At 55.4% G+C, this 19,633-nt stretch overlaps 1 protein-coding gene across 3 annotated transcripts in view; it reads right to left on the bottom strand.

Moving 5' to 3' along the window:
- RAB40C (RAB40C, member RAS oncogene family) overlaps positions 1–17,714 on the bottom strand; it is a 28,149-nt gene extending 10,435 nt beyond the window's left edge. The window contains exons 1-2 of one of the 3 annotated variants that reach the window (XM_023616723.2): positions 17,488–17,714; positions 16,697–16,910 (exon numbers count right to left, since the gene is read on the bottom strand). In XM_023616723.2, coding sequence (XP_023472491.1) covers positions 16,697–16,838 — 142 coding nt within the window. In that variant the 5' untranslated portion in view covers positions 16,839–16,910; positions 17,488–17,714. Of the gene's footprint in view, positions 1–16,696; positions 16,911–17,017; positions 17,128–17,487 lie in introns of those variants that run through there. The other 2 variants (XM_023616725.2, XM_023616724.2) reach the window with 2 other exon arrangements.
- Between the last annotated feature and the right edge of the window lie 1,919 nt (positions 17,715–19,633).

Consider the following 19,633-nt stretch of genomic DNA (forward strand, 5'->3'; position numbering starts at 1 on the left):
ATGGAATATTATTCAGCCTTGAAAAGGAAGGAGATCCTGACACGTGCTACAATGTGCATGAACCGTGAGGACATGATGCTCAGTGAAATAAGCCAGACACAAAAGGACAAATGCTGTATGAGTCCACCCATAGGAGGTCCCTGGAGGAGTCAAATTCATAGCAACAGAGAGTAGAAGGGTGGGTGCCGGGGGCTGGGGGAGGGGGAGTGAGTGTTTAACGGGGACAGAGTTTCAGTTTTACACAATGAAGAGCTCTGGAGATGGAGGGTGGGGATGGCTCCACAACACTGTGAATGTGCTTAATGCCACTGAGCTGTACACCTAAAAATAGTTAAAATGGTAAATTTTATGTTAGGTATATTTTATCACAGTTTTTTAAGAAGTGACAGAAGATTCTTTTGCACACATTCTCAAGCGAAAGAAACACTCTTCAGAAAGAAACACAATCAGGCCTGTCCCCCCCGTCCTTCCTCTGCACTTGCCCTTCCCCCAGCTCTCATCTGCTGATAACCTGCTTCTCGGGGTGGAAGCTCCAGGAATTTTCTGTCAAACAGAAAGCACAGCTCTGGCCCAGGACTTGCCTCCTTTCAGTCCTAGCTCTATGCTCCAGTGAGACTAACCCCGGGAGGATAATGCTGGAGACAGCGATTTCCAGGAAGGCTGTGGATGCAGATGCCCATCCTCGAGGTGACGTCACTGCCAAGGAGGGATTGCCCAGCAGGCTTAGGTAGAGGGACTGGACACTGACTGCTTCAGGGCCTCCCCCAAGGCCAGCCCCCACAAAAGGAACAGCCCTGCTGCTGAGCCACCCTGAGGTGGCACCGTGGCCCAAAGGCCCAGCCAGGAGCTACAGGGAGGAGGGGGGTGCCCAGGAAGGGCCCAGGAGGAGACGGGGGACAGAGCCATGGCGCTCAGCAGCGCCTTGCTGGGCCTTCTCCCATAACCAGCCTCATGAGCACCGGGCACCTCAGTGACCCACCTGCCCGAGTTCCACCCAATTCATCACAACAGGACTTGAACTTCTATCAGCTTCAGAAAGGATGTCCAGTCCCTGCCACAGCGGCTCCACTAGACACTCAGCCAAATGCACAAGTGAACTCCGTGGGACAGGCACTCAGAGCTGGGGTCCACTCTCCTCCCAACCCCCTCCTCTGCACAGCCCACAGAGCTGGGTCGGGGGCTCCTCAGGCAACAGGCTTCTCAGGGAGCACTGCAGAGGAGAACTGGAGACGGATGATGGAACAGCTTCACCACTGAAATGAGCCAGACTCAGACACGGGCCGTGCACTCAGAGTGCAACCCACCAAGTTTTGCCCAGGAGCCCTCTGGCTGTGGCTTCTGGGGACAGGTGGCTGCCCACGGCCTGGCACTGGCATGGGCTGCCCCAGGAAGGTTGAGTGGCCTGTGTGAGGGGACTGAGGAAAGTGGGTGGCAGATCCCTACAGCAGACAGCAGGGTCCAGCTGAGGACAGCCTAGGAGCCGGCCAGGAACGAAATGCCGAGAGGTCGAGACAGGGTGGCGAGCCCCTAGGCTGACATGGTCACTTGTTATCAAGAAATCTCAAATATATTCTTCATGTTCACTCTGTCTCTCACCCCTGCCTCCCAAATCTGGGTAAAAACTTAACAGCGTGCTCTATAAATTCACAGAAAAGACAGACATAGTAAGTCCAAAAAGGGGGCGGCCAGGAGAGGGCAGAATCCCCCGCTGCACACAAGGACAGGCGTCCGTCAAATTCCACTCCTGACTCAGCTCTGACAGGTCTTAAGATTTGTCGCTGGAGAATTTCAATCACCCCTGAGCCTCCCTCACTTCACCCCATCAGTCCTTAAATACTGAGCAGCTCTTTGAAAAAAATGATGACCAGAGGTTTCATTTAAATATTTAACACCTCACACAGCACAGGCATGCCCCTTCAGGACAGAAATCTGCTCCCGGGAGCCAGGGCAGCTGCCTGGGCACACACAGGGATGGCCAGGCCTCTCAAGGGCTGGGCCCCTGCACCCAGCACCCGTGACTAACCCCCAAGGTGGCAGGAGCAGCTCACACACGGGGAGGGGTCACGTGGGGTGACCGGGTCTCAGAACCTAGGACTGCGGACACTCCCTAGATGGACGCAGGGCTTGGGGAAGCCACAGGAGCCAGTGGTAGGTGACCAGAGGCTCCCAGGGCAGACAGGAGCTGCTCTCCTCTCTTTTTCTGAAAGTGTTTAGGGCGTTTTCTTTACCCAGTGTTCCAGGGGGTCTTTTTCACTCTCTGTGCTGGGAGCCCGCAGAGCTCCTCTGTCCCTGGTCTCCCATTAGCCAGGGAGTGACCGCTGGGCTACTGGCCAGTTTTCTCAGCTTTTTCCCCATCTCTGTCTTTGTCTTGCATATTCTGGGAGATGCCTTCAACTCTATCTTCCAGCCCTTCTCTGACCTTTCAAAAAATTCTGCTATTTTCAACTTAATTTCTAAAAGCTTTCTGGTCTCCGAATGTTCCTTTCTTATAGCGCCCTGTCCTTAGTACAAGGATGCGGTCATCTCTTTGTATCTCAGACAACACTGATTATGAGATGAAGGTTCTCAGATGTCTTTCCTCACACTGTACCAGCCCTTGGCTGTCCACTCGCCCTCAGAGACCCTAAGAAGCTGCAGAAAGTTCTAGGCGACTCTGGCTGTGAGCTGGGGTTCATGATGGAGCCACCAGATGCCTCGGGATGTATGGTGGTCGCTTCCCTTGAACTGATGACTGTTCCGGTAAAGAACCCTCTGCTGCCTCAGGCTCCTACCTCAGCACTAGAGGCGGGAGCAGCCAGGGTCTCCCCAGGTGGAATGGACTTGTGCTCAGCCCTCGACCATGCCTGATACTCCCATACAGTAGACCTCCTGTGTCCCTGCTGGGTGTTGCCAAGCCATTCAGCCCCCATCCTGACACCAACTAGTCCTCTTTGCGCTGAGTTCAGAGGGGCCTGGGGGCACAGGGTGCCAGGTCCAGGGCCACGGGGTCCCTGCCACGCCCTCACAGCCCAGGCTTCAGGTCCTTGCATTCAGCATGGCAATGGCGCCACCTCCCACTGCCACCCCTCTCTCCTGACCACTCACACTAGGCTCTAGGGATCTCTTTTCGATCGTTTCAGTGGGGCTGCTGAGGGGTGTACCAATTCACTTGACACAAATGACTGCGTAAATCCCCACTAGACACCAACTAGACACCAGGCATTGTTTGGGGAGCTGAAGGGGCTCATGTTGCTGCCCAGCTGTCCCGCACCTGCACCCAGACCAGGAGCTGCAGCGGGTCCCCCCAGGGAGATGTCTGGAATGTGTGGGGACATCGTCTGTTGTCGTAAGCTCAGGAGGCACAGGCCAGGGACTCCAGGTGAACCACATGCACGTGACCGCTCTGCACCACAGGGAACCGTCCTGACCACCACCGATGCTCCAGGCCCGGCCAGGTATCCACACTGGGAAAGCACCTGTGTGCCCACTGTCGCACCACGTTTTGCAGGGGGGGCACCCCTTGTGAATCACAGGAGACTGTGTTTTAGTTTGTTCAGAATTTTGAGTTGCTCACCATTTTGGAAAAAAAATTACATCACCCATAGAAACACCCGCACCAGGTACATTTTTACTGCCACCTCCTCAGCATCTAGTACAACTGTACCCAAGCGCTGACAAGCGCTGGTCTCAGAAAAGCCTGATGTGCGAGGGTGGCACAAGGTGATGGCCTCCTGACACGGCCCCACCGCCTCGTTGGCCTGGTGTCCCGGTCCTTGACAACAGCCGAGGTGGGCGGAGTGAGGCAGAGCAGCTGGCTGGCTCCAGGAAGTGCTGACGGAGGCTGAAGGAGCAGGGACATTATCATCACCTGGCTGCTGGCTCTGCCGCCCTTCAGAGGATTTCACAGCACGGAGTCAGAGAAAGGAGGTGGAGGAGGAATGGTAAGAAAAACTCATTAGAGTTTCAACTCTCTGGAACATCACTGTGTTTCTCACAGTCGCCCACACCCTGGTGATCTGAGGAGTTCACCAGGGTACCTCCTCCTGCCCTGGGACTCACCTGACCAGTAGGTGTAAGCAGAGTTGTGGGGACCCACAGGAGGAAGGCCAAGCACTGGGCAGCGCTGACCAGAGGACACCACCCTCTGTTTCCTCCCGGCTTTCCATGCTCAGGAGTGGGACGTTTGCCACCTGAGTGGGGCATCCATGGCCTTGTGGCCAGCCTGTCAAGAACAATCTGGTACAAGAGCCACTCTCCTCGGGCTGGCTCTTCTCCACTCAGGGCCCCACAGCAGTCGCTCTGCAGGCCAGTCATGGAGTGGAGCTGCAGCAGGAGCCACTGGATGGAGCAGGCTGTAAGCCACACCTTCCTCCCCCACTTCCCTCCTCCAGAGCTCCCCGGTGCCCAGCCCTGACTCAGGTCAACAGAACCCCGAGAAAGTCCATCTTCACTGCACCCCAGGAAGTCACAAGGTAGTTGGGGCCAGGGGAACAAACACACACAAAAAAGAACCAGAAATTCTCAGCTGTCCGCTCAGACCTGCCGACTCAGCCTTATTCTGGGTGTGTAAATCAAGATTGCCAGATGTTTTTAAATTCGATTTTCCACTGCTGAGAGGGAGCAGGGGCGGGTCAGAATGAAGGCCACTACGCACAACCCAGCTGACCTCTGGGTGAGGGCATTTCCCACACACCTGTCCAGACTCAACTCAGACCCACCTGAAGGGGACACGCAAAGAGGGACACTCCCCGCCCAGAGAGCACATTCACCGCCACTTCCTTTTCGTCTGAGGTTCCAATCTTCACGGAAGAAAGGGCATCGTGTATAATTATCCAGTTACTTTCCAACATAATTAAAAGCCACAAGAGGACTTCTAAAAAATTCCTAACAGGGCCAGCCCCAGTGGCCTAGTGGTTAAGTTTGGTGCACTCCACTTTGGCCGCCCAGGTTTAGTTCTGGGTGCAGACCTATATGGCTCTGTTATCAGCCATGCTGTGCTGGCGGCCCTCATACTAAAAAATAGAGGGAGACTGGCACGGATGTTAGCTCAGGGCAAATCTTCCTCAGCAAAACAACAAGAACAACAAAATTTGTAATAATGAACAAAAAATGAGTAATAAAAGACTGGATTAAGAATGAAATAGGGTCCAGCCTCATGGCTTTGTGGCTAAGTTTGGCATGCTCCGCTTTGGTGGCCCAGGTTCAGTTCCTGGGTGCAGACCTACACCACTGGTCAGTGGCCATGCTGTGGCAATGACCCACATACAAAATAGAGGAACACTGGCACAGATGTTAGCTCAGGGCTAATCTTCCTCAGCTAAAAAAAAGAAAAAGAAAAAGGAAAAAAGAAAGAAGGAAACAGACAATGCTAATTGATGTCTTTCTTTACAGCGTTTAAATCAAGCCCCTGAAACTGGAATGCCAGCTAGTGTCTGAGGGAAAGGAAGCCATTCCCAGCAGGTTCTTCCTGCTGTGTGGCTCCCTGATGGGGCTGAAAGTGCTCCTGGGTACCGTGGACCACAAATGCCCTCACAGCCAGGCAGTGACCCAGCTGAGCCAAGGTCACCCAATGATTTCATGGAAGGCTCCAGCAGCAACATGGCCCTTTGATACTGGCAGGAGATGCCGCTGTGTTGAAAGCCCAGGTCGTTGGTTTTCTACGTAGAACTCCCAGGTCTCACCTCCTGGGAAGCATGGCCCCAGCCAGGCTGTCTGAACAAGCGATGTGCACTCCGGTGTGTTTCCAACAAAGCATCCAATGCGTAATGCGAGGATGCCACCCCAAACCCAAGACCGGCAGCGGCTGTTTCTTAGTGTTACTTGTTAGGGAGAGAAAACGAGCTCCCACCAAGTTCCCAGAGACAGACGAAAAGCAGAGGAGGATTGTCTGGGTCTTCTAAGAAAAAGCTTCTGTACGACAGGTGGACATGCAGAAGTGCCCAGGATCCATACAACAGCCGTCCTGGCAGTCCCAGGCGCAGGAGGTCCTCCTGGACATGCGTTTGGCCCAAGGCACCTGAGACGGTCCTGTGGGCAGGTTTCTCCCTTCCTGGCTCGATAAAGAAACTGCCCCATGGAGAGGCCCATATAGCCAGGAACCAAGGGTGGCTGGGTGCTGCCAACAACCACGTGAGCTTGGAAGGGACCGTGCCCCAGTCAGCACCTGACTGCAGCCTGTGAGAGACCCTGAGGCCCTGTGAGGACCCAGAGAGGCTGTGCCTGGATTCCCAGCCCACAGAAACTGCGCGTTAATAAGGGGGCACTGTTTAAGCCACTCAGTTTGCAGTAATTTCTTTGTCAGCTCAGGCTGCTATAACAGAATACCACAGACTGGGGAACTCATAAACAACAGAAACTTATTTCTCACAGTTCTGGAGGCTGGAAGTCCAAGATCAAGGCACCAGCAGATTTGGTGTCTGGTGAGTGCCTGCTCCCTGGGTCACGGATGGCCGACCTTGCTGTGTCCTCATGTGGCAGAAGGGCGAAGGAGCTCTCTGGTCTCTTGTATGAGGTCACTAGTCCTATTCACAAGGCTCTACCTCATGATCCATCACTTTGGGGGTTGGGTTTAAACGTGTGAACAAACATTTAGTCCACAGCAATAACTAATACAGCAGTATTACCAATACTAACACAAACAGGCACTCCTCTGAACAGCCACTGTGCCCACAAAAACCCATGGAAGCCAAACAATAAGAACTTTCATGAGGGTGTGGTGGGCAGAATAATGGCCCCTCAGAGATGTCCATGTCCTGATCCCTGGAGCCTGTGAACATGCTTCCTACAGGTCAAAGAGACTTGGCAGATGTGATGGGGCCATGAGGAGAGAGGAGAGAGGATCCTGGGTTACCTGGGCAGGCCCAAGGTCATCACGTGAGTCCTAAAAGGTGGGGAGCCTTTCCTGGCTGAGTCAGAGAGATGAGAGGGCAGGAGGAGCAGAGATTCAAAGCCTGGGAGGGCCCTGAGCAGGTTCTGAAGATGGAGGAAGGGAAACACAAGTGAAGAGTGCAGGATCTCCAGAAGCCAGGGCAGCCCTGCGTTCACAGCCAGCAAAGAAAGAGATCTCGGTCCTACACCCACAAAGAACTGAGTTCTGCCAACAACTCAATGAGCACGGAAAGAAATGTCCCCTAGAGCCTGCGGCAAGGAGCGCGGCCCGCCAGCACCTCAACTGCTGACGTGTGGCCCACAGAGCCACAAGGTAATGCGGCACAGCAGGGACAGGAAAGGAGCACTGAGGTGAAAAGCAGCCAGAGGCTACTTAGTGAAGCACTATGTTTACTATAAACACACTGGATGCAAACTAAAACTCCATCCGCTGGGAACGGTTACACCACAGAAGGGGACCCACAGGACTGAGCGCCATACAGCTGTTACCGAGACACAGCCCCTGCCCACCAGCACGGCTGAACAAAAGCAGGACGTGGAGCGAGCAGGACTCTCACACCCTCCTGACAGGGCAGAGGCTGTCCACCTGCTGTGGAATATTGTCTGGCGGTGTCTTCTCAGGCTGAACACGCGCACACTCTACAGCCCAGCAAGCCCGCTCCTCAGGGGAGCCCCAGCAGAAACGGGCACTTCTGTTCGCCAAAAACCTCTATGAGAATTTCACAGGAGCACTATTTAGAACAACCCGAACATGTAAACCACCCAGAAGCCCACGTGCAGAAGAAGAGATGAACACACTGCCCAACTCACAAGCAGAACGTCACAACACAGAGACGGGAGACTACAGCCACACACCAACGTGGCTGCATCTCAGAAAAGGGAGAGAGAGCCAGACACACAGAGTACACACTGTGTGACTCCATTCACAGGAAAACTCCAGAAGTGCAAATTCGTCCGTCACATAAAATCAGCAGCTGCTAGGCCCGGAGCAGAGGGGTGGGCTGTAGAGAGCGGGAGGACTGAGTGTGGCGATGGGTCCTCAGGTGTGCCACCTGCCAACACTCAGCGAACTTCAAATGGATACAGGTTTCTGGTACATAAATTACACCTTCCTAAAGCTGAGTAAAAGGAATGCAGAGCAAGGGGAACTCTCAGGCATTGCTGGTAGGAATTCAAGACGACAGCACAGCTTTAGGACACATGTGTGACCCAGCAACACCACTCCTGGAGCCATGTCCACACAAGGATGTGGTGCATGTGTTTCATGCCACTGAATCATACACTTACAAATGGCCAACGTGATAAATATGCATACTTTACCACAAAAATAAATTTTTAAAAATTTTTAAAGCATTTGTACAAGAATGTTCATAGCAGCATTATTCACCATAGCCAAAATCAGGAAATAATCAAAACTGTATGGATAGGTAAACAGATAAACCAATCGGGGCATATTTGTGCAAAGGAATGCCGCCCAGGAACAAAAAGGAATAAAGTGGTACGTGCGACATGAATGAATGTCACATACATCACGCGGAGTGAACATGCCAAAGACAAGGAAGGCCACATTGTGTGCTTCAGTTCACAGGAAGTTCTGGAGAGGCCAAAGTAACCTCGGTGACAGGATGCAGACCAGGGGGGCTGGGGCTGGGGCCCGACTTCCCAAGGGCCATGGGAGAACTTCTGGGGAGGTGAAAACATTCCCTATCTTGATCAGTGGTTACAGAGGCACATACATGTGTCAGAACTCAACAAACCGCCCACTTAAAATGGGTACATTTTACTGCATGTAAACTATATCTTGATAACATTAATTTTTACAAAACGTCAACCCACAGGGATTGACCTGCTCTTGGAGTTTGGATCAGAAGGCCTTTCGATGATGAGGGGCTGAATTACCCTCCCAGATGGGTCTGAATACAGATCAGAGCCCGATGCAAATGCCCATCCCCTAAGGTGCTGACCACACGGACATTCTTGGAACAAGGACGATCTGCTGGCCCCAGTGCCTGCTCTTCAGCGGCCGAGGTCTGCCACGACAGGGCACACAGGCCTGCTGCTTCAGCGGCCGAGGTCTGCCACGACAGGGCACACAGTGCCTGCTCTTCAGCGGCCGAGGTCTGCCACGACAGGGCACACAGGCCTGCTGCTTCAGCGGCCGAGGTCTGCCACGACAGGGCACACAGGCCTGCTGCTTCAGAGCGGAGGAAGGGGGTTGCCTGGTGAAGGTGGGAGAAGGAGCCGAAGTTATCTAGCAAATTTCAAAACGCCTGTCTACACCGCATGCTGGCTCGCGGGAGGGCCTCTAGGGCCATCTGTGGACTGGTTTCCTGTGAAGGGAGAGCTTTTCCTTAATGCCTTAGAAACCAGACCAGACCAAAGCAAAGCCAAGCCTTCTGCCTTCCATGAAGAGCAAGCACACTCTGCACGCAAAACTTAGTGAAATACGGAACGTTAAAAAAAAACAAAACTACTCGTAACTCCAACACTCAGTGATAACCTCCATTAATGTTTTCATGTATTTCACTCCACAATTCTCTCATTTCACATACATTTATACACCATATAATTAGACATACTTCTTTTACCACTTAACAAGATATCAGAGAATTCCCCACATCACTGAATATTCATGAACTATTCCTCCACACCAGCAGTTTTAAAAGCTGTATAAACCTCACTCTATGAAGAGACCATATTTCCACAGCTGGACCCTGAGGCTGTTTCAGGTTTTTCATTTTAATTAACAAAAACAGCCTTGTTTTTCTCTAGTTGCGTCCCTGCTATTCCGCAGGAGAGATTCCTAACTACTGGTCAAATGGGAGGACTGTCCACGGCTCCAGATACGCAGCGCTGAGTCCCTGAGAGCGAGCGTGACATGCACACCCCTGCGTCTACCAGACATCCTCCATGACGAACTCACAGGGAGCATCCCATTCCATGTAATTTTAAGGTTAAACATCTTTCCACATGTTTTTCATCAGAATCTCTTCTCTGAGGACTCTGTGTGGCCTTGGCCAGGTGAGTTCAATGAGGAAATACTCCCAGTAACGATACCATGACCAAGTTATTACCCCTCATTGAGGGATCTGGTCACTGCTGATCTGGACCCAAATCAAATCACTTTCCAGTCCAGTGATCGAGAAAGCTGTGCGTCAGTGTGTGACAGTGGGGTGTGTGAGCGTGTGCACATGTGTGGCACGCACCCAGCATCGCTGGCTCCCAGGGCGACCGCGGCAGCCTCTGCATGTTGACGAAGGACCCTACCTGCCCCACTGCACCGAGATCTGTGCTCAGGGACACCTCTCTCCTGTCCAGACTGCGTGCATAAGAAAATGAGATTCAGCTCCCGACACCTTCCAGTGGTCAGACCCCGGAAGAGAGAGGCTCAAACAAGGGCACACAGCAATCAATACAAAATAATCGGGTAAGACCTGGAGCTGCGCAGAATGAGCACCATGCTAGGCGGCACTGGGCCCAGTGCCGGTACCCGGGCAAGGTGGGTGGCGGTTAGAGCTCCCACCTCCACAGTGATGTTTAGACCTAAACACAGTTCCTCGGTATTCTGTTAGGTGTCCCCGTATGCCTTCAGTCACTCAAGGCTGTACAAAGCGTCCTAAGTCCCAAAATTGTCACTTACCCTATGACCCATCCCCCGAGCAAGGTGTCACACAGACGTGATTAGCAGGCAGTCCCCCTACTGTGGCCCAGGTGACAGACAACTGCTGCCCAGGAAGGTCCAGGCTAGCGACAACCCAGCTTACGATCCCAAGAACCGCCAGACAGAACGCAGGCCTGCCTCAGCCACAGCACTGTCACCCAACCTGGGAACCAAAGCAGTGTGTTCTGACCCACCTTCATGACTTTCTGAGCTCACAAACACGTGTTTATCACCCAGACGAGATCTCCGTCCAGGGCTGAGACTAACTCACTTGCCCAGAAATCTGGCACCTGGCTGACTGCATTTGGACACTTTCCAAAATCTGTGAAGTGCCTGCCCATTTCCAGTACTTCCATTCTCTGTTCTTCCTCAGAGATGCTGGGACACCCTCTCTCGGGATGGGGACATCTCTCTCTTGAGATGGGGGAACATCCTCTCTCGGGATGGGGACATCTCTCAGGATGAAGACGTCTTCTCTCAGGATGTCTCAGGATGGGGACAACTATTTCTCAGGATGGGGATATCCTCTCTTGGGATGGGGGCATTCTTTTTCGGGATGGGGATGTCCTCTCTCAGAATGCAGACATCTTCTCTCTCAGGATGGGGACGTCCTCTCTTGGGATGCTGGCCTCCTGACACCACGCCCTCTGCACTCCTTCTTGATTAGACCTTGACTGGACCACTCCTCGCCTTCCCTTCCTCCTCGCAATCCTAAATGCCCATCTTTCTGAGCACCCCATCCTGCATGAATCACTTCCCTCTTACGCATCCTAGCCAAAGGGCCATACCACTCTGCTATATGAATACCTAGAGCCTTGAGGGGCCGAAGCTCATGGTCATGCCCCACCGTTCCCGCTCATGTCCTTGGGTCCCCACCACCACCATCAATGCTGGGTTTACACAGTCACCTCTGTCCCCCATCTCTCCTCTACCCTCTGAAGAACACATGTCCACAGTCAACAAAGTACTCACTATGCTGATCCTGGAAGAAGAGAATTGTGCACTGTGGACATCAGACTTTGCTTGTCAGCTCGACGCGAGCATGATCATAACCAGACAACCTCAGCTACCTCCTTATGCTCAAGGTTCAAGTTCACTTGATTCACTTGTGTTTACCCTCATTCCGACTTTCCCACCCTAAGGATGACCCCACACCCCCAGTCTTAGCTCGGCCAGCCCCTTTCCTGGTCTCTGTCACCAGCTCTCACAGTCCTGACATCCTCTCAAATACCCAGGACGGTAAATTCAGTCCCACAAGTCATCTTCCTTCCCTTCTCACATTCCTTCTGCAGCTTGCTCCAAGCCAGGTGCTGGATGCCGGGACCTTTCGCCGCTCTCTCCAAATGCCTGATGGAGACGCCCTGACTGATGTGGCCCCACCACACCCCATCAAGAGGCGTGTCCCCCACTAGGTGCTGCCCACTCCCCAGCCTGGCTCTGACTCCAGCCCCTTCTCCTTCTCCTCACAGGCTGCAGGGCCTCAGATCAGTTAGGGGGACAGCTTTTCAGGGACCAGCAATTTCACACCTTGCCAATTACAATTCAAATACAACAGGAGGCAAAAGTGTCCACAGGACCCTTCCCACCTATGTCCCCAACTCCCTGTCAGGGATTCCTTCCTGGAGCACAGTTCTATTTATCATCCAAGCCATGAACATTCCTGCTGATGGGAACAATGACAGTACATGTACACAGCACGACACAGCAATGTCATTGCAGCTGCACACCCCTGCCAGAGTGAGCTGGCTCTGCGCTGTTGCTGTTATCTGCTTGAGCTTACGGCAAGTACTAAAGATTGAGGAAAAAACTCAAAATTGAAAATATCCTACCTACTCAACCGTTTCCTGAAAATCCAGAAAAAGCCACACCAGTCCAAATTATAAATCAGCCTAATTAGCAGCATTTGAAGCAGATATTGAACCCTGTCCTTCCTAGCCTGTCATCCTCTGAGGGAGGGGTGGGTTGACATTTACACCACAGAGAGCAAGGGCCTCCGACAGAGGGGTAGATAGGAGGAGTCCTGCCACATGCACAGATGGGTCTGAGCACCGCCTTTTGTGGCCTTCTGGAAACGGGTGGCTTGCTGCCCTGGCTGGTGGCTGACCCAGGGAGCTCTCACGGTTTTGCTTTGCTGGGTGCAGCCAGGGCAGAAGCAGCACAATGAAGGGAGAACAAATGGGCCTCTGACTGGTCCCAGGCCCCAGGGCAGAGGGAGGAGGCAGCCCCAGAACCAGGGACAGAGGTGCCAGGAGGGCGAGAAAGTACACGGAGGAAGGAAAGAGTTCAGTTTGAGATGCACTGAGGACATGAGAACAAAAGATATGGGAAGTGCTGGAGAAGAGGATTGTGGTCACCAGAAAGAGGAGCCAGGTACAGCGGGGAGGTCAGGGTGAGGGTACAAGGGCACGTGGTAAGAAGAGGGTCATCCTGGACAATCCCAGTGCCAGGCTCCTGGCGGCTCCGCTCTGATTGAGGAAGGCTAGAGAAAAGCATCAACCAGGAGCTCAGTGGCCAGCCACCAGCCCAGGGCCAGGAGAAGGGGGTCAGGCAATCAGTACCCAGGAAGACAGTGGGAGCAAGGCCTGTGCTGCCCGTGACGGATGCAGGTTCTCAGCCTAAGCCTACTTCCTCATCTGTAAAACAGGATGATGACGGTGCCTCCCTTGCAGGGTGGCAATGAGGACCAGACAAGGAGCAGAGCAGAGGAGGAGCTCAGCACCAAGACTGGCACACATCTCGTATCTGCCAAAGGAAAAGCAAACTCCAATAATCACCCAGAAAATGGGTGAAATCCAGGACATAAGCGCCCAACCAAGAAGAGAGGAAGAGAAGGGACTGAAAGGGGCTGCGTGGTGACTGAGTGACGAACATCAGGTGGCCGCCAGCACAGGGACGTTGCACACAGGCTGCTTGTTCACTTAAAACACACATTCAGTTAGCACCTCCTGTGTGCAGTCTCATACTAGCACTGGGGACAACACAACAGACAAGACACCAACAGTACACAGTCCAGAGACACATCCTGACTCGGGAAAACAGCATGGGGAGCGTCCAAAGATGCAGTTTCCCCTGGGTTTGGACTGAGGACAGAAAACAACTTCCGCCAGGTGAGAACAGACATTTGTCCAGTGAAAAACAGCACAGCCGGGGCTGCAGGGAGCTCCAGCCTGGCTGCTGGGTCGCTGACACAAGCCCTGGCCCACACTCTGGCAGGCTAGGGGTGCAGACACATAGCTTCCTCCCCCCATGGGCACAGCAGGCATGTTTGGTCCCACAAACACAAAAATAACCAGCAGGTCCCAGACATCAATCACTGCAGACCTTGACGCTTGCCCAGCTTTGTCCACACCCATCACAACCGCCTCACTCCTCCTACCTACTGGACCTCATTTCTCCCCTCCCTGCCACACCCTGGGCTCAAAGGACACGAGCGTCCTATACACTCAGCAACATGCACCCCCAGAGGAGCAGAGAGAGATGGAATTATGCCCACCCTCAAGTCTTCCAGGACGTGGGCATATCGACTATAATCTGTATCCTGTTGGCCCTCAACCCTCACATGAAGATTTGTTGGAGCCGAGGCACAAAGGACATAACTGCCTTAATCGAGGATGTTCACTACCCTCAGGAGAACTGGACCAGGCCCATGCACCACAGCAGGACGCCTCCTGGGCTCTGAGGTACACCCAGCTTGTTGCCTCGGGGTCAACATGGACCTACCACCCCAGAGTCCCAAGCGCCCCAGAGCAGAGGCAGATCTGGCAGTGCACTCAGGAGTAGAAGCTGCTCACAAAACACTCGAAGCTCCTTCCTGCCAACTCTTACACCTGAGACTGCTTGCTGCTTCTGCTCTGGAGCATAATTCCCCAGCAGATGGCCCCAGGGGAATCTCTACGCAAAGTGATCTTCTGCTCTGTCCCAGGGAGAGCAAAGGTCCTTCCCCTCAAACCACGGCTATGTATTAAGAAAAGGACATCTCCTCCCGAGATGAAAGCTTCCAGAACTACGGAGGCCTACAAACATGGCGTGCATCAGCATTACCAGATGCCAAGAGCCTGCTGTGGGCTGCCACAGGTGTCGGCACCTTGTCATATATGGCTTGTCACTGCTTCAGGTGCTGGCGCTAGAAAAGGCCAGTCTGATGACTCACATGTTTGTGAAGCTGGAGAGAGCGACATGCACTCACGTACCTGTCTGAAGAACAAGCTAGACAAGACTTCAACGCAGGTTAGCAATCTGGTTGGTCCAAAGAAGGAGGTTTGGTTACACGCCCTTCATGGGGTGGGGACCTCCCTGCCACCACAGGTTATCTGCTCCTGGTTAGAGGAACCATGCAAGTTTAGGCCGAAAACAAGAAGCCTGGAAGCATGCTGAGGACTTTTAACAATAAAGAACAAAAACAAATACACATATACCCTTTGTAAGAGAATCAGAAATTAAAAACTCCTGAATATCACAACTCAAATTCACAAATTCACATGATGTCAAATCCTGAGAACCAACTGCTTCAGAGCTTCCATGACCCGCAACATTCTCCCTTAGGAAGACCTCGGAGAAGCAGAAAGAAGTGCTCTCCAATCCCCCACCTCCACTCTGATAAACAGCACCGGGCCCTAGGGTCAGGAGCTGATGTCCTGACCTCATGCTGCGCACATGTGAACCTCGACGACCCCTAGGCACAGGTGGCCTGCAGGGCCCGGTGACTGTGCTCCGGCCCCAGCAGCACATGGAGCCTTTCTGAGAGCGGACCTGCCTCAGCATTCTGGCAGAGGACCCTCCACTGGACCAACTCCCTGAGAGTCTCTGACATCGCCATCTCCGGCATGTCTCCACGTTTTACTCAACACCAGTGCCGCTTCGGTCAGTGTGTCACAGGAAGTGTGGCAATGCACCCAACCTGACAGAGAGGACGGGAGGTGGGTCCTCTCTCTCCAGCTAGCGGCTCTGTGTTCCCTGGGCACTCACTGCACCCGGCTAAAGCACCTGACAGTGAAGCTGAGCTGACGCTCAGAAGTGCAAATCATCATGCCCGAGGCAACCCAACCCGTCTCACGCTCTGCACAACACACACCGCGCACTGGCACTGCGAGCCTGCCAGGCACGGGGCTCCAGGAAGCAACACTGCCCCTGGGAAAGCGACTCAACCGCCCACTGAGTCGAGAAGAACTCCTCCAACAGTCACCGCCAAGTATCCACTTAGGTGGCAGGGACAGGAGAGCGCCCGGCTAGAGCCCAACAGGAACCCTCCTGTCACAGCCCTGGGGGGGCCTCAAATCTTTCCTCTCTCACCTAAAAACTAACCCGGGCTCTTCCCTTCTCGCCCTCGGAGACGTCTCCTCCGAGCTGGGGCTGAGCGCACGCGCCGCGGGAGGCGGGCAGCACGGACCTGGCGCAGGTGCCCACTGCTGAAGCTGCTCCAGCGGGAGGGCGTCCAGCCAGACCAGGTAATCCAACCACCCCGACGAGCCCTAAACGGGAGAGTCGGCAAAGGAGCGTTCACGCTCTCAGCTGCCCAGGGGCAAGCGGTTCAGCAAAGAGCCAGCGCGCAGAGCGGTCAGACAGGACCGACGGCGCGGCGCCCAGGAAACAAGGCAACAGGCGCCGCAGAGGGCAGGGCTTTAGGAAGTAACATCGGCCACAAAACACGGCACCTCCAGGAGCCTGGACGCCGCCTGCGATGAGCAGGGCGCTGCCTCTAAGGCGACACCCCTCGCGGCGGGGCCCGGCCCAGTGCAGAGGGGCGCCGGCCCCACACCTCCCCGGCCACGTCCAACGCGTAAGTCGAGGCAGGCGCAGACGTCGTCAGCGAGGTGCATGTGCTGTGCACTCTGATCAGGGGCCACAGAGGCTGCCAGGACGCTCAGCAGCGTCGCGCACGGGGCGCTGTCTTCCCGCACGCCGGGCCGACCCCGAGCACTGAGCGCGCCCCTCGGGGACAGCCAGCCCCGGAGGAGCCGCCCTCTGCGCGCAGGCGCCCCGGGGCCGTGAGAACCCGCCGGCCGCGCCCGCACCGCACCCCCGCGCCCCCCGGCCCGACAGCCCCGCGCTCGCACCTCCCCGCCGGTGTCACGCCCCGCGGGGGAGCCCTCCGCCCTCGGCAGCCCCCGCGCAGCCGGTCCCGCCGCGGACCTGCCGCCTCCCGGGGTGCGGGCGGGCGGCGGCCCTTACCGTTGCTGTAGGCGTACGGGGACTCGGCCGCGCCGTCCTGCAGGCTCTCCAGGATCTCGCCCTTGCCCACGTCGCTGTCGCCCACCAGCAGGAACTTGAGCAGGTAGTCGTAGCTCTTGACCGGGCTGCCCTGCGTCCCCATCCTCTTCACGCGCGCGCGCGCCGCGCCCGCATGCCCCCGGCGCCGCGAGCACGGCCACAGGCTGCGCCCGACCTGCGGGGCGGCGGGGGTCGGTCAGCGGGGCCGCTCGGCCCGGGCCCGGCGCCCCGACCCCCCCGGACTGCCCCGGACCGCCGCCCGCCGGCGCCCGCCGCCCGCACCTGCTCCGCCGCCGCCCGCCTCACCTCCGCGCCGCCGCCGCCCCGCCGCTTCCCGCACGGCACCGCGCAGCCCCGCCGCCCCGCCCCCGGCCCGCGCGCCGCCATTGGCCCCCGCCACCCGCCCGCCCCTGCCCATTGGTCCGTGTTTACGTCCGTCACGACCGCCCCGCCCCCGCCGTTTCCCACACAGCGCCGCGAAGCCTCCGGTCGCCCTGCCCCATGGCCGCCTCCACGTCGTCGCCATTGGTCGTCCGTCGCCTCGCCTCCCGCGGCCATTGGTTCGCGTACACGTCCGTCATGACCGCCCGTCCCCCACCATTCCCTACATAGCGCTGCGGAGATTCCGGCCGCCCCGCCTCGTCGCCGTCGCTATTGGCCAACTCGCCCCCCATTTCCCCGGAACCACTGGGCAGACCGCACGTCGATCACGGCCCGCTTTCCGTTCCCCCCCCCCCGCCACACACGCTCACCAATCAGGAGCTTGGAAGTCCAGGTTGTTTGCATACGCCCCCTTCCTTCTCGCAGACTCGGGCAGGATGGTGGTGGTCCCCGGGGTGAGGTGGCGCGGCCACGTCCGAGAGGACAAAAGCCCTAGCAAGCTGCGGCCGCTGCTTCCGCAGACACCCCAGAGCAGGCGCTGTGGCCCCCGGAACTGAGCTCTCGGGAGCCGCCCCCTCCTGGGCGGGGGCGTGGCCCTGGCGGGGCGGGGCGAGAGCGGCCAATGGCACTCGGGGGGCCGGGGGCGGGACTTCCGCGCGCGGCGGGCCGGCGGGGCTGCGGGGCGGGGAGGTGTGGGCGCGGGGCGGGCGCCGGGGCGGCGGGCGCGGTGGCCCGCGAGCTGCGGTCGCCCGACCTGTGGGTCCGCCCTCACCCTGCGGGGGCCGTAGGTCACGACACGGCGGTGAGGGCCTGACGGGCTGGAACCTCGGGCTCCGGGGCTGTTGCTCTGCGGCTGGGAGATGACGGCAGCACGGGCTGGGAGCGGCCCACCCAGGCTCAGACCAGGGGGCGACCCGGGAGGGCCGTGGTGCCTCCGGCCGTGGAGCGCTGCGGCTTGACCCGGGAGGTCTCCAGGAGGACGTGACTTTGGGGGTGTTTACAGGCTGGATGGTGTCAACTTAAAGGCAAATTCGTCTCTTATCCCATCTGAGAACGAGTTTATTTGGGAATAGTCAAAAGAATTGTAACGCCGGATGTGCATGCTATGGTGCACCATAGGCCAATCCGGAAAACAAACGACGGAGCTGCCTTTATAGAGAGAAAGAGGGAGGGGCGGGGCTGTTCTAGAGGATAGTCCATTGGGGAAGAGTGACAGTTCAGGGTGGGGATGGCTCCTCATTGGCTGGGCTGCAGCGTTTCTCATTGGCTGAGCTGTTGCCGGGCAGGGAGAGAAATCTTCCTTCAGTAGGAAAGTAGTTGTACTTCTGCCGGAGATGCAAGTGTCCACTCTTTGTTTGTCTTACCAACAAAAACACAGGTTCATTTACCCACTGCACAGGAGGGCCAATAAATGGAACGTCAGGCTTGTGGCAAGGAAAGAGGTTTATTATTGAAAAGCAGCCAGACAAGGAGATGGGAGTTAGATCCAGCGAAGGCAAAAGGTAGAGGTTTTATCTGGGGTTTTAGGTAGGGGAGCGAGAGCATGTGCTGGGGATTTAGGTAGGAGAGAGGGAGCGTGTGGCCTTGCTGGTTGGTGCCTTCCCACCAGCCTGCGTTTGGCCTTGAAGACTGAATTTCTTTTCCCTTGACTGTCTGGACTTCTCTGGTTAGTTTTCACCTTCAGCCTGCGTTTGGCCTTGTGAGGCTGAATCTTGACGTCTGGACCTTGACTTCCTGGAAAAGACAGCTCACTCATATACTAGAAGGGACAGAAAGACCTGGTTAGTTGTAAACAACAGGTGATTATGCTGAACATACATAGCTGCAGTTATCAAAGCTCATCTCAAAGTTTTTGCTCCAGGGAAGACTTTAGCTCTTTCTTGTGGGTTTCATTTGGTGTAACTCACGATGTGCGATAGGGGTGACAGCTCCCCCTACAGGCCTTGCACAGCTTGTTTAGTAAAGGTTTCTGGTACTAATTTCCACAATGGGTGATTTTTCTCAATGGGCAAAGGAGAAGTATGAAAAGCCTGTGAACACATGTGAAGATGCAGTTTCACTCTGCAAAATGGAAATTAAAGCAAAATAATACTCTTTTCACTTGTCAGATTGGCAACATTGCTGTGGGCCATGATGTGAGAAGAGCTCTCTGGGAGGGAGGTTGGACAGGCTAATAATTCCACATCTCATTTAGCCTGGAGAAGTCCTCAGAAACGAGACCAAAGAATTTCACTGCAGGGCTGTAGTGACGGTGAAAGTTGGGGAACCATCCAGAGTCCCTGACAGAAAGTTGTTAAATCAGCCAGGTTCATGCAGTCCCCAGAGCCAACACGGCAAGGTGCTGACAACACCAAAGTGAGAGAAAAGCAAACGACAGCACAGTCTCTCCAGTAGAATGCCAATATTTATGCTTAAAAGAAACTAACACATCATTTCATTCTAGATTTACGTGTAGAGAAATGTAATGCGTGTGTAGGGTAAGATCTGGAAGCTCACCACGGGGACAGCATCTTTTCC

This window comes from Equus caballus, chromosome 13, assembly GCF_041296265.1.
Source record: "Equus caballus isolate H_3958 breed thoroughbred chromosome 13, TB-T2T, whole genome shotgun sequence".
In the NCBI taxonomy this organism is placed as follows: Eukaryota; Metazoa; Chordata; class Mammalia; order Perissodactyla; family Equidae; genus Equus; species Equus caballus.